At 38.4% G+C, this 13,727-nt stretch overlaps 1 protein-coding gene across 1 annotated transcript; it reads right to left on the bottom strand.

Annotated features, from left to right (window-relative positions):
• Positions 1-214: 214 nt before the first annotated feature.
• On the bottom strand, positions 215-11,983 carry LOC114489647 (zinc finger protein 420-like). Its single transcript, XM_028503541.1, is given in 5 exon segments — positions 215-2,392; positions 3,436-3,509; positions 8,684-8,779; positions 9,124-9,250; positions 11,918-11,983. Coding segments are annotated over 5 exon segments (2,541 nt in total).
• Between the last annotated feature and the right edge of the window lie 1,744 nt (positions 11,984-13,727).

Genomic DNA, 13,727 nt, shown 5'->3' with positions numbered 1-13,727 from the left:
AAAATGTTGCCACAGAGTCCACCTTTATAAGCCTTGTGTCCAGTATGAATTCTCTAATGATAAGTAAGGATTGGACATGGCTAAAAGCTTTATGCCATTATGCACTTTTAAAAGGCATCACTGTAGTATAAATATACTTTATGATGAATGAACATAAAGGACTGGTTAAAGTTTTTGTCACATTAGGTGTATAAGTAAGGCATTTCATCTGTGTCTATTGTTTGAGGTTAAGTAAGGTTTGAGGACTATAAAATGCTTTATTACATAATCAACACTTTCAGGGTTTCTCTCCTATATGCAGTTTCTGATGCTGAGAAAGCTTACAGGACTGGTGAAAGGCTTTACCACATATTTTACATACATAAACCTTCTCATGGGAATGACCTCTCTGATGTAGAATAAGGGTTGAGGAGCATGTAAAGGCTTTGCCACAATGTGCACATGTATAAGGCTTCTCTCCAGTATGAATTTTCTGATGATTAGTAAGTGTTTTCAGGTGTCTAAAGGCTTTTTCACATTGTGTACATTCATAGGACTTCTCTCCAGTATGAATTTTCTGATGTCGAGTAAGTGTTCCCTGCTGTCTAAAGGTTTTCCCACATTGTGTACATTCATAGGGCTTCTCTCCAGTATGGATTTTCTGATGTTGAGTAAGTGTTATCCGCTGCCTAAAGGCTTTCCCACATTGTGTACATTCATAGGGCTTCTCTCCAGTATGAATTCGCTGATGTTGAGCAAGGTATGAGGACTGGCTAAAGGCTTTTTCACATTGTGTACATTCATAGGGCTTCTCTCCAGTATGAATTTTCTGATGCTGAGTAAGTGTTCCCTGATGTCTAAAGGTTTTCCCACATTGTGTACATTCATAGGGCTTCTCTCCAGTATGAATTTTCTGATGCTGAGTAAGTGTTCCCTGCCGTCCAAAGGTTTTCCCACATTGTGTGCATTCATAGGGTTTCTCTCCAGTATGGATTTTCTGATGATTAGTAAGTGTTTTCAGGTGTCTAAAGGCTTTCCCACATTGTGTACATCCATAGGGCTTCTCTCCAGTATGAATTTTCTGATGATTAGTAAGTGTTTTCAGGTGTCTAAAGGCTTTTTCACATTGTGTACATTCGTAGGGCTTCTCTCCAGTATGAATTTTCTGATGTTGAGTAAGTGTTATCCGCTGCCTAAAGGCTTTCCCACATTGTGTACATTCATAGGGTTTCTCTCCAGTATGAATTTTCTGATGTTGAGTCAGGTGTGCAGTCCGGCGAAAGGCTTTCCCACATTGTGTACATCCATAGGGCTTCTCTCCAGTATGAATTTTCTGATGATTAGTAAGTGTTTTCAGGTGTCTAAAGGCTTTTTCACATTGTGTACATTCAAAGGGCTTCTCTCCAGTATGAATTTTCTGATGTTGAGTCAGGTGTGCAGTCCGGCTAAAGGTTTTGTCACATTGTGTGCATTGATAAGGCTTCTCTCCAATATGCATTTTCTGATGTTGAGTAAGGCTTGAGGAGTGTGTAAATTCTTTCCTACAGTGTGCACATTTATAAGGCTTCTTTCCAGTTTGAATTATTTGGTGGCAAGTAAGGTTTGAAGACTGTGTAAATGCTTTGTCATATTGTATACATTGATAAGGTTTCCCTGCAGTATGAAATCTCTGATGACACGTAAAGGTTGAGGAGCACCTAAAGGCTTTTCCACATTCTCTACACTCATAATGCTTTTCTCCAGTAAGAATTCTGTGATCGTGTGCAAGACTACCGGACTCCAGAAAGGCATTGTCTCTTTCACTACATTCAAAATTTTTCTTTCCTTTATGATTTTTTTGATATTCATTGAAATCTGAAGACTGGCTAAAAGCTTTACCACATTGTCTATATTTACCAGGGCCGTGTCCAGTGTGAAATCTGTGCTGATGTGTAAGGTTTGAGGTAATCCTAAATGCATTGCCACATTCTTTGCACATATCAGCCTTTTTTGCAGGGTAATTTTTTTTATGTTGATTTACACCTGAAAAACAATGACATGCTTTACCACAGTCTTTACACTTGTGTTCTTCTCTGGTACCTATATTGTTAAGTGTATTTACCTTAGGTATTTGATTGAAGACTCTCATGCATGGTAAATATTTGAAAACTTTCTCTCCGACAGCAATATTTGTTTCTGCAGTGCTACTTGAAGATTCCTTTAAACCTTTGATAAATTTGCCTTCCTTTATTTCCAGTTTCACAATATGAAAATCCTGATGACTATTGTGATTGAACATTTGGTCAAATACTTTACCGCCTTCATCATGGCTATCAGGAAGCTGAGTCTTCTGATGTACTTTAGGATTTGACTTGTGGATAGTATTCTTCCGATTTGCATCACATTGACTACTTCTCTCTGAATCCCATGTACTCTAGTGAACATTGAACACAGAAAGGCCTTTTGTGACATCTGTAACTTCATTAAACCCGTGTGCTTATTCCTAAATAAGCATCCTGTGATCCCTATTAAACCATGTTGGTTGTATTAAAAATCACTCCCAAGTTCATTAAAATATTTTACAATTAAATAAAAAAAAACATTATTTCTAAAAGAAGCATATTTCCTTAGTAAAGGCATTATGGAATTTATCCCATTTAAGCTTTATGCATCCATTTTAAATGACCACATTATACAAATTATTGACTGAAAATTTATTCTCACTCTACCTTTTAAACAATCAAATGATTACTCACACCACAAATTTATAGTTTTCCTAGAGTTTGCCCATTGACTTTAAGACAGGATTGTCATACTAATTTTCCGAGGGGCCACATCAGCCTCCAGGTTGCCTTCAGTGGGCCACATGTAATTTTAGGATCGGGTAAATGTAAACATTCCCTAACTAGGGGCAAGGAGATCGAAACTGCGTCCGGTTATAAACTAGGTGCTGGGCTGGATAAAAGAAGGTGGAGGGCCACCTTTGGCCTGGAGGTCCTGTGTTTGCCACTTGCTCTTTCCAAGAATACATACACTTAAAACCTAGCCCTGGCTGGTGGAGCTCAGTGGATGGAGCGCGGGCTGGGAACCAAAGTGTCCCAGGTTCGATTCCCAGCCAGGGTGCATGCCTGGGTTGCAGGCCATAACCCCCAGCAACCACACATTGATGTTTCTCTCTCTCTCTCTATCTCTCTCACTTCCCTCTCTAAAAATATAATAAAATAAAAAAATCTTAAAAAATAAATTATTAAGAAAAAACTTATTTTCAGCCTTCTAATTTGGAAACACATTGATCTGCAAATGTAACTGATTTAAATGGTAAGTTTTCCCAATTTTGTAATATTTCTCAAATCTTTACATAACAAGGATTTTTCATGAATATTTTTCCAATTTATGTCTCTCCATTTAAAGATCTTTTTTTTTAATTTTGTCACACACTCCTTTATCAGTATCAAAGGCACACCTCCCATATCTTACCAGTGTCGCTTCAAATAATAAATCTTCTCTTCCTGACATTTGCAAGAATTCCTGCTTATATACAGATGATACAGCTGAAATACACAGAATAAATGTTCACAAGTGAGAAACACAGGTCAATGTACATTGAACTTACAAAGCATTTTTAAACAAATCACAGTGTTGAGTACTTAAAAAAACTTTGCATGTTTGCAGCAAGACCAAGTATGGTACGATGAGAAAAAATCACATAGAAAAGGAACAACAGTTGCTTATACTCAGGAACCACAGAGCTCAAATTCCCTGGCACACAGTGGAAATAGGATAAGAAAACTCCACATTCCCAGTTCTTTTCTAGACACATAGAGGTGCAGTGTGTTCAATGATCTCACAGTTTTCAAGCATCTTCAAAATATGTGTTTCTGTTTGGCAGGACACACAGTGCTCACAGCATAACAGCACATGGTGAATACATTAAAGTGCACACTGAAACAGAATGGTGATACTTGAAATACCACAGAGACCTGTGGACTGAAGAACAATATCAAGCATAAAAAGATACCCTGGGCTTTGAGAAAGAAACTGACACTATATTAAACTTGCTCCTCACACAATCAAAAACAAACACACACCACTTGTGTTTACTGAAATTAGAGTTTAAACTCGGGGTGAATGTTATTTTCTCTTAACCTGTAGAAAGGAAGTTCATAAGCCTAGTTGTTTACAGTTATGAAATTCAACAAATATATTAAGACAGGAAACAGAAAACCAATTCAAATCAGAAAATTAAAATATATCTACAAAAATTGGTACTAGTTCTATTGAAACGTAATACCTACAGGATAAAGAAGTGAAAATACCCACCTGAATATAGAAACATAGAAAAATATGACAACTACTTAATAGTAGCAAACCTGTAAATGACTAAAATAAAAATCAAACCAGAGAAAATGTAAAAGTAAGCCAAACATAGAATCGGAAGCTGAAAAACAGAATATTCAAATTGAAAAATATATGAAAATATAGAATCACCATGCAGTTCCCTGTTTATGTCCTCAGCCAGATAAGAGGCCCAACAACCCAGGCATTTTCTTTTTCCAAGAAGTAAACCAGATACCTTAGCTTTAAGGGATGATGCTGCACAAACTGAGCCACTAGGGCCAGGACAAAGGCTAATAGCTCTTAATTCACTAAAAAAAAAAAAATAAGAGCTTGTAGGACATTTTTTTTATTATAACACCCAAAGGAAATATAAACCAGAAAATGTAAACAAATAGCATTACACCAAACATAAAAACTCCTGCACATTTCAAACAACCAGTAGCATAAAATAACATCCTGTAGAAGGAAAAAACAATTCTGCAAAGTGTACCTGATAAGTGGTTAATATCCAGGTTATATGAAGGACTTTTAAAAAACATTATGATAAAACAAGTAACCCAATTTTTAAAATGAACAAATACATGACATTAACTAATTTATTAAAAAATCAGGAATATACAGTGAGATCAGACAGATTCTATCATAAAAGTTCTTAGAGAAACTGAACCAATACATACAAAACATTATAAGTAGACCACTTTGTTATGACATGTGCCAAAGTAAACTTCAAGTGCATTAAAACCTAAATTTAAGACCTGAAACCATGAAAACACTAAAAGAAAGGACAGCTGACAAACTCTGTCATGACTCTTAAAAAATATTATTTTAGATATAACATGGAAGGTAGAGCAGACAGGAGAAAAAACTAAACAAGACTGCAATAACATAAGCTTTTGCAAAACAATGGAAATCATCAGGAAAACAAACCAATCTAGTGAATACTGGAAGATACTCACAAATAATGCTAAATATTCAAAGGATACAAGGAAGTTACACCACAACAAAAACAAACAAACAAACAAACAAACAAAAAACAACAACAATATGACGGAAAAACAGGGAGCACTGGCTTGTGTCCTCAATGGATTGAGTGCTGGCACCTCTGAAACAAAGGATCGCCATTTGGATTCTCAGTAAGGGCATATGCCTACAGTGGATTCGAGGTTCAGTTTTCATATTACACGTCTTTATAGCTGCTAAACAGACCTTGTTACACCAAAAAAAAAAAATATCTCTCAACATGTCACCCTCAAGGGATGAGTCATGATGTGTTTATGGAAATTATGAAAAAACGGATTTGCAAATATACGTTCCATGTTACTGAACAATTACAAAAACTTAATTGTATGCACTGCATTCATTTTTGTAAAGATTCTATTTACTTTTATAGAGGGGAAGGAAGAGAGAAAGAGAGGGAGAGAAACATCCATGTGTGGTTGCCTCTTGCGCACCCCCTACTGTGGTCATGGTTTGCAACCCAGGCATTTGCCCCAGACTGGAAATCCAACTACAGCCCTCTGGTTTGCAGGCTGGTGATCAACGCACTGAGGCACGGAAGCTCAGGAGACCAGATAATTTTCAAGGCAAATTGTAAACCAACTTTGTTTCTCAAATTCATAGTATTAACATTTAAACTGATGTCTCAAATGAAGCTTTAAGAAAAAAAAAAAAACAAGCATCATCTTAAGGGAAAAGAAGAACTCATGAGCTGATAAAAAAATATATATTTGTAACCTGTGAGTGGTGTGGTTCATTGGACTGAGCCCCTGCTTTAGAACCAAAATGTCAGCAGTCTGATTCTTGGTCAGGGCACAGGCCTGGGTTTGACTTCAGATACCTATTTGGTGGTGTGAGAGAGGAAACTGATCAATGTGTTTTTTAGGCATTGATGTTTGTCTCCTTCTCTCCCTTACCCCTCTCTAGAAATAGATAAATAAAGTATTTTAAATATATATAGATAAAAAGATGGTGTCTAAAAGACTCTCAACATCGTATATGTTTTAGGAAATGGACATTAAAAGAAGGAAAATTGAAGAAAGTGCACATTCAAGCAACACGAAACTCCTGCTGGAAAGGTCAGAATCCAGAACACTGAGAAGAGCCTATGCTGCTGTGCATGTGGAGCAAACGGAGTGCTCATTCCTTACTGGTGAAAATACAAAATGCTATAGCCCCTTGGGAAGGGTTCACAATTCCTCACAGAAGTAAGCATATGCTTATTACATAATCAAAAAATGTGGTCTATAGTATTTTACCAAAAAGCTAAAAATTTTATCTACACAAAAGCCTACATGGGAATATTTTTAGAAGTTTAATTCATACATTCCAAAAATTCAAATGAATGAAGATATATATGAACCGGTGACTAGAAAAGGAAACTGAAATATATACAATGAACTATTATTTAGCACCAAAAATGATATATCAAGGCATGAAAGAAATGTAAATTAATAAAATTAAGAGAATGTATTACTTCTCACCCACTGCTCAGTTGGTTAGAGAATCGTCTATATACACAAACGTCAGGGGTTATATGTCACCCCAAAATATTCAATTGAGGATTCGAAAGTGACTTTTGCATATATCTGTCAAAGGTAGCATTAAATACAAAAGCCTGATAGGTGGAAACAACCACCAGGTCAATGGATAAATAAATTAAAAATTGTAGTATATTCAGTGCCAGCTGTTGTGGCTCAGTGGGTGGCTGCCCTGTGAACAAAAGAGTTCCTGGTACAATTTCAAGTCAGGGCTCATGCCAGGGTTTCGGGTCAGGTCCCCAAGAAGCGTTGCACTAGAAGCAAATACACACCAGTGTTTCCCTCTCTATCTTTTTCTCTTCCCGTCTCTCTAGAAATGAATAAAATATGCTCACTCAGTGGCCATGGGAAAGCAAAAGGACATTTGCTTTCCACATCTTACTTTTGTTCAAGCACACTTGTCTCCATTTTCTCCATCACTCCCCCAACACAGCCATCCCTACTTTCCCACATGTCCCACATTGATCCTACCCTCCTTTAGTTTTTTCCTTCTGCCCTTCATACAACTTCCTGAAAATCCTTGCCCTCTGCCCCCATTATTCCTTCCACCTCTCCTCTGGTTACTGTCAGTTTGTTATTTATGCCCATGTTTCTGGTTACATTTTGCTTGCTTGTTCATTTTGTTGACTATTATTTTTTTCTTATAGGTGAGATCCCATGGTATTTGTCTTTCACTGTCTGGCTTATTTCATTACCATAGTGTTCTCCAGATCCATCCATGCTGTCCCAAATGTTAGGAGATCCTTCTACCCTAAGAACCCTGACACTTCTATCCTAAAGAACCTATGTACACCAATGTTCATAGCAGCAGAATTTACAATTGCCACATGCTGGAAGAAACTTAAGTGTCCATCAGGAAGTGAATGGATCAGCAAACTACAGTACAGGTGTACAAGCACAAGAATATTTTTCAGTGAAACAGAAAAGTAGATTTTGTCAGGTTGGAGAGGTGCATTGTCATACAAGAAAACCACAAGTTTAAACTCTGTAGGGGCTTGTTTGAATCTCCAAGAGGAATAAAAATATATGTGAGAAAACATGACACATGTCCCCTCTGGCTGGCGTAGCTCAGTGGATTGAGCACAGGCTGGAAACTAAAGCGTTCCAGGTTTGATTCCCAGCCAGGGTACATTCCTGGGTTGCAGGCCAGAACCCTCAGCAACTGCACATTGATGTTTCTCTCCCTCTCCCTCTCCCTCTCCCTCTCCCTCTCCCTCTCCCTCTCCCTCTCTCTCTCTCATCTCTATCTCTATCTCTATCTCCCTCCCTTCCCTCTCTAAAAATAAATAAATAAAATCTTAAAAAAAAAAAAGAAAACAGGACACATGTCCAAGGCTTCCTGGGATTTCTGTGATAAACTGCAGGATCTCAACCACTTCCTTCATGAACCTTGTTGTTGGCAAAAAAAAAAAAAAAAATCGTAAAAAAAGAGAAGAAGTCTTAGCCTACAATTTCTCAACAACATGCACACATTATCTCAGGTCCCCAAAAGAATGCAAGAGGAGTCTGACCATGGTTGCCATCACAATAAAAAAAATAGCTTAATTGTATACACTGAACATCCATTTTAAAGATTGCATCTATTTATTTTTAGAGATGGAGGGCTTTGGTGGAAACTGCTAGTAGGATGACAGAAGTCACTGGAGTCAAAACATAATTCTGAAAGCATGTAGGAGCACAGAATACTGTTGGAGACCAGCTGGCTCTCTATGACAGCGACAGAAGTAAATCTGGGTTTTCAAAATTCTTTCCACTGAAGCACAGCTTCCAAAACCACACTGGAAGGTCTGGCTTCCTCTGAGACCTTTCTGTTACTCACTTGTGACACCTGCATCTGCACTCTCACCTACCTGGGGCAGTGGATATTGACTTTTTTCTGGAAACATCCCAGCTCTCCTGCATTTGTTCCAAAAATGTGACCAGGACTGGCTTTGAAACAACCAGACCTGTGTACAAAACAAATATTATTATAGTTTTAAAGATGCCCAATTTCCAATCCATGCTGTGCTCGGGTAAGAACACTTCAAGAAAAGTAAAATATTCTACAATGTCATTTTGCAAAGTCCTGTTTCTTCAAACACCTTAATTGTTCTAACAATACATACAGTTTTCAATGGGTTTTTAAGGACCATAGTTCTTGAAGCCTTAATTTTCTACAGGAGATAACCTGCAAGTTCTCCCTTGTGATTATGAAGCTGAAAGTCTACCATACAAAGTCAAGTCCCCAAAAGATGCTGTATAAAGAAAATCCTGTGGGTGGAGCAGGCAATGTGAAGGAAGCCAGCCTCACCTAGGGAGACCAGGTTGCTGTAATTCTCCAACATCACATCTGAGTACAATTTCCGCTGAGCTGGATCGAGACATCCCCACTCCTCCCAAGAGAAATCTACCGATACATCCTTGAAGGTCAAACATTCCTGGGGGAAAAAAAAAAGAGACTAATTTATATAGGAGACACAGCACAGTTCTCAGTGTCATGTAACATGAAAAATGATAGAAGTGGTTTTGAACTAGGAGATACCCTGCATCATTCAGGAAGGACACTTTGACTCTCTAACACTCTGTAATGTAATTTATAACATCAACAAGTGAATATAATATATGTCTACAAATCCACTGCAAAGACACTACCTTTCAGGAAAATCAAATTTAAAATAAAAAAACACACACAGGCATATGGATTGTTGAGTATTGTATTTGTATCATTCAGATTCAGCTGTGTATACTTCTCAGCTACAAAAGGCATGGTGAGTTGAAAGTGTAAGTTACTTCTTTAGGTTTCATTCAGGGAACAAAAATATAGTTTTGTTAAAATGCAGATTTTGATATAAGAGTTGTGGGTGAGGCTGTGTGTCCTTATTTTTCAGAAACTCACTTAAGTATGTTTGATTCATTATTGTGTTACAATTGCCCCATTTTACTCCCCTTTCCCCTCTCCATCCTGTGAACCCTCTGCTCTACAATTGCCTGAATAAGTTCATGACCATGGGTCATACAAATAAGTTCTATGACTTCTCCATTTCTTATACTATTTTAAATTCCCCCTATTCTGTTCCCACCGTTTATGCTTCTTCTTTCCTGTACCTTCTCCTCCATGCTCCTCTCTCCCACATCCTGCTCTTCACCTTCCATAGGATCTCCATTTCAGTGAATTTGTTCCTCGTCTCATTGGTTGCTTTGTGTGTGTTTCTTTTGGTTTTGGTTTATAGGTTCGATTGTTAATAGTGTGAATTTATTGTCACTTCACTATTCATATTTTTTACCATGTTTTTCTTTTCTTAGATTAAGTGTCTTGAGCATTTCATAGAAGGGCTTGGTGATGATGAACTCCTTTAACTTGACTTTATCTGGGAAGCACTTGATTTATCCTTCCATTTTAAATGATAGCTCTGCTGGTTAAATTAATCTTGGATGTAGGTGCCTTCCTCACATGACTTTGCATACTTGTTTCCAGCCCTTTATTGCCTACAAGGTTTCTTTTGACAAATCAGCTGCTAATGTCATGGGAATCCCTTTGTAGGTCATGGTGCTTTTGTGTTGCAGGGTTTAAGATTATATCCTTGTCTTTTGCTTTGTGTAATGGAATTGTCATCTGTCTTCATGTGTTCTTCCTTGAGTGCAACTTCTTTGGGACTCTAATGGCTTCCCTTACTTGCTCGCCTATTTCCTTCACCAGACATAGTAGGTCTCCCTTCATTATTTTTCAAATCAGTTGTTCATTTCATAGCTCCCTCTACCCCTTCTGGTACCCCTATGGTTAGAATGTTGGAAGGTTTAAAGTTGTCCCAGAGGCCATTCAGCCTCTCCTCATGTTCTCAATTATTGTTTCTCCCTCCTATTCTGGATGAATGTTTAAGACAGAAAACTACTTGAACAACAATTAAAATTTAAAAAAATACACACGCTGATAAAAAATGAAATACAACATAATAGTAGAAAAGTTAGAGCTAGTGTTTCTTAGTGTTTTATTTCTTTGAAAATGTTCCTGCATCATTTGTGGAGAGCTAGATCTTAACTATTCAACTGTATTAAACATGGATTTATAATATGATTCTTGTAAAATCACCTGAAATTATGAAAAGTGATAATGTAGAGTGTGCCTGCAACCTGAGTGTGCAATATAACAAAAGTGTGCAGTAACACAGCCTCACTGACTACATCCTTCATGTCAAAAGCCAATGATGTCTATGAAATAAATGCAGGGCCTCCATTTTTCAAAGCAAACAGAAGTTAAAAAGACGACAAACATGTACAGATGGCATGTGATAGTTTTTTCACATCCCTCTATAATTATCTGCTCGACCCATGTTAATGATAAATGAAAATGCATTAACTCTACACTGAAGAGGGCATCTCATACAAGTGACTATCAGGTGGGTTTGAACACTGAATATTCACTGACTGAGGCATGCAGAAGGATATGTCGTTATGGGTGAAACACTGCTGGTGAAATTAATAAATAAGAAAGTCATTATATGAACAAAATCATAAGTAAACATTCCGTTTTTCAATGTCAATCCACAGGTGCCTCTCATATTCAGTAAACTATCTGTATAGTTAAATAGCAAGGCTTTCTTTTCAGTTGAGTGACAAAGTCTATTCTACTGACTTCTTTTTCAGAATATTCACAGTGATTGTCACTGTAAAATCTGCATTTTCTTATGTCTGATATACAGAGGTGATGATTCAGATATATGAACTTAACCATCAGTGTACCTCCTCCACCAATACCCTAGTCTCTGAGTCCATCCCAGCGAATATACTGCACACAACTGCCATCCAAGAATGACCTGGTCACAGAAGAGATGAGTTCAGTGTTTGAAGATTATTGATTACAGGCAGGAATTCTTGACCTGGTGCAGCCAAGATAAAGAGAATGCACAGATGGCCCTAGGAAAAGGAGGAAATTACTATACATATACTATTGCCCTTGAGAATCATAAAAAAGAAACAGAAAGAAGTATATTAAACAAATTTCACTACCCAAGAACATGAAACAAAAGGAAGAAGGTTCACTGATTCTGAATCTAATCATAATAACAGGAATCAGAGTCACAACTTCTGACTCAGGACACATTTTTTACCTGAGAAGCTGCCATGTCCTCCTGGTGCTGATCCTCGTAGTCGGGCTTCTTTTCTCTGGAGACCATATGCTGAGGGGTCAAGTTTTTATTTTGAGAATGTGTCTTCAAAGGGACAGACCTTTTATTTAATTACACCACCATCACTGGCAGAAGGAGGTGGGAATGCTGAATGGCCCACCCTCTCCTCTCCTTTGTCACGAGGAGGCAGGTCAAAAAGCTGCCACAGGGACACCACACTGAGTTAGTTTTTCTGTCTTCATGTGCTCTCTCCTCCCACAGAGGTCCACAAACTGCTCCAGCAGTAACAATGTGTGTTGCTCTCCTGAACTCCACACCAAACAGAGCAATTCATTATCTTTTCTGAAGAAAGCCTGTTCTCCCCTCCCACAGATGCATTCCAGAGTCCTCCTGCTCATCAGTGGGTTCACCTGAACATGTCCTCGAGCACATCATTTAACAATGATCCCTCATGGGAGAAGTTCAGTACCTCTGTGTGGGAGCACACTGATGATGTCACTTCTTAGATCTCCTCAGGTAATCTAAAAGCAACCTGAAGGGGCACAGTTTAGCTGTAAAAAGTGTGCAGAGGCCTTTGGGATCAAGTTCCCACTTGGCATCCATAACTGCTTTACTGCCCCTGCACTGGCTTTCACAACTCCTCACCTCCAAACCACTCTCTCTATCTGAAGTGCATCTCATTACACTGGGAGGATATCAAAGGGGGCTTCAGCACATCTGCACCCTCAGAAGGAATTTGGTCTCCATAGGCCATGAACAGTGAGGCACAGAGATTCTTTGCCCTACCTGACTTGTGACATTAAATGCTGAGGGGTGGTCCAGCTGCACAGGCAACATCTCTCAGCACCAAACCCTCAAAAGAAATGGGGGGAAACCTCCACTGGGAGGGCCTTAGTGGTTCTGCAAAAATGGCCATCCCACCCAGTAGTGAACAGTTCAGTGTGTGGGGCCATCTCACCTCTATTATGGACTTACAGCTGTGAGAGGTTCAGCAGCACGTATTTCAAACACAGTAGCCACCATTGGGTTTAACTTGCAAAGAAATGTGATCTCAGAGGGTCAGTATGGAACTGGAAACTCCAAACCCATGAAGATTAGTAAGACGTCTCAGTTCTGTAACTACTTCCCAGAGTCTCATAAGAGCGCATGCACACTTTATCAAAGTTCACGCAGGTGGGAGCTTGAGCAGAGCACTTCCCGTGCTGGGCTGCATCTGAATCTAGGCCTGGAGAAGAGGGAGACGTGCGGGGCAGAACTGTGCAGAGGTCCCTGTGTTGGGGCCTGGATTCCTGCCTACATATTTCTCCTTGGTCATATCTCTTTTCGTTTTTGGTAGCAACATATATATTTTAATGATTATTTTTAATACATTTTATTGATTATGCTGTTACATTTTTCCCATTTCTCCCGTTTATTCTTCTTCACCCTGTACACCCCCTCCCACCCATGTCCCACCCCATTTTAGTTAATGTCCAGGGGTCATACATATCATTTCTTCGGCTTCTACATTTCCTATGGTATTCTTAACCTCTCCCTGTTTATTTTCTACCTACCACCTATGCGACTTATTCTCTGTACCTTTTCCCCTCACTCCCCCTCCACTCCCCTGCTGATAACCCTCCATGCCATTTCCATTTTTGTGATTCTGTTCCTTTTCTAGTCACTTGTTTAGTTTCTTTTTGGGTTTGTTTTAGGTGTGGTTGTTAATGACTATGATTTTGTTTTCATTTTACTGTTTATAATTTTGATCTTTTTTTTTTTTTTAAGATAGACCTTTTAACATTTTATCTAA

The sequence above is a fragment of the Phyllostomus discolor genome, chromosome 15, assembly GCF_004126475.2.
Source record: "Phyllostomus discolor isolate MPI-MPIP mPhyDis1 chromosome 15, mPhyDis1.pri.v3, whole genome shotgun sequence".
NCBI lineage: Eukaryota > Metazoa > Chordata > Mammalia > Chiroptera > Phyllostomidae > Phyllostomus > Phyllostomus discolor.
Note: the sequence above shows the minus strand (reverse complement) of the source record. Positions and strands in the feature narration are given on the sequence as shown.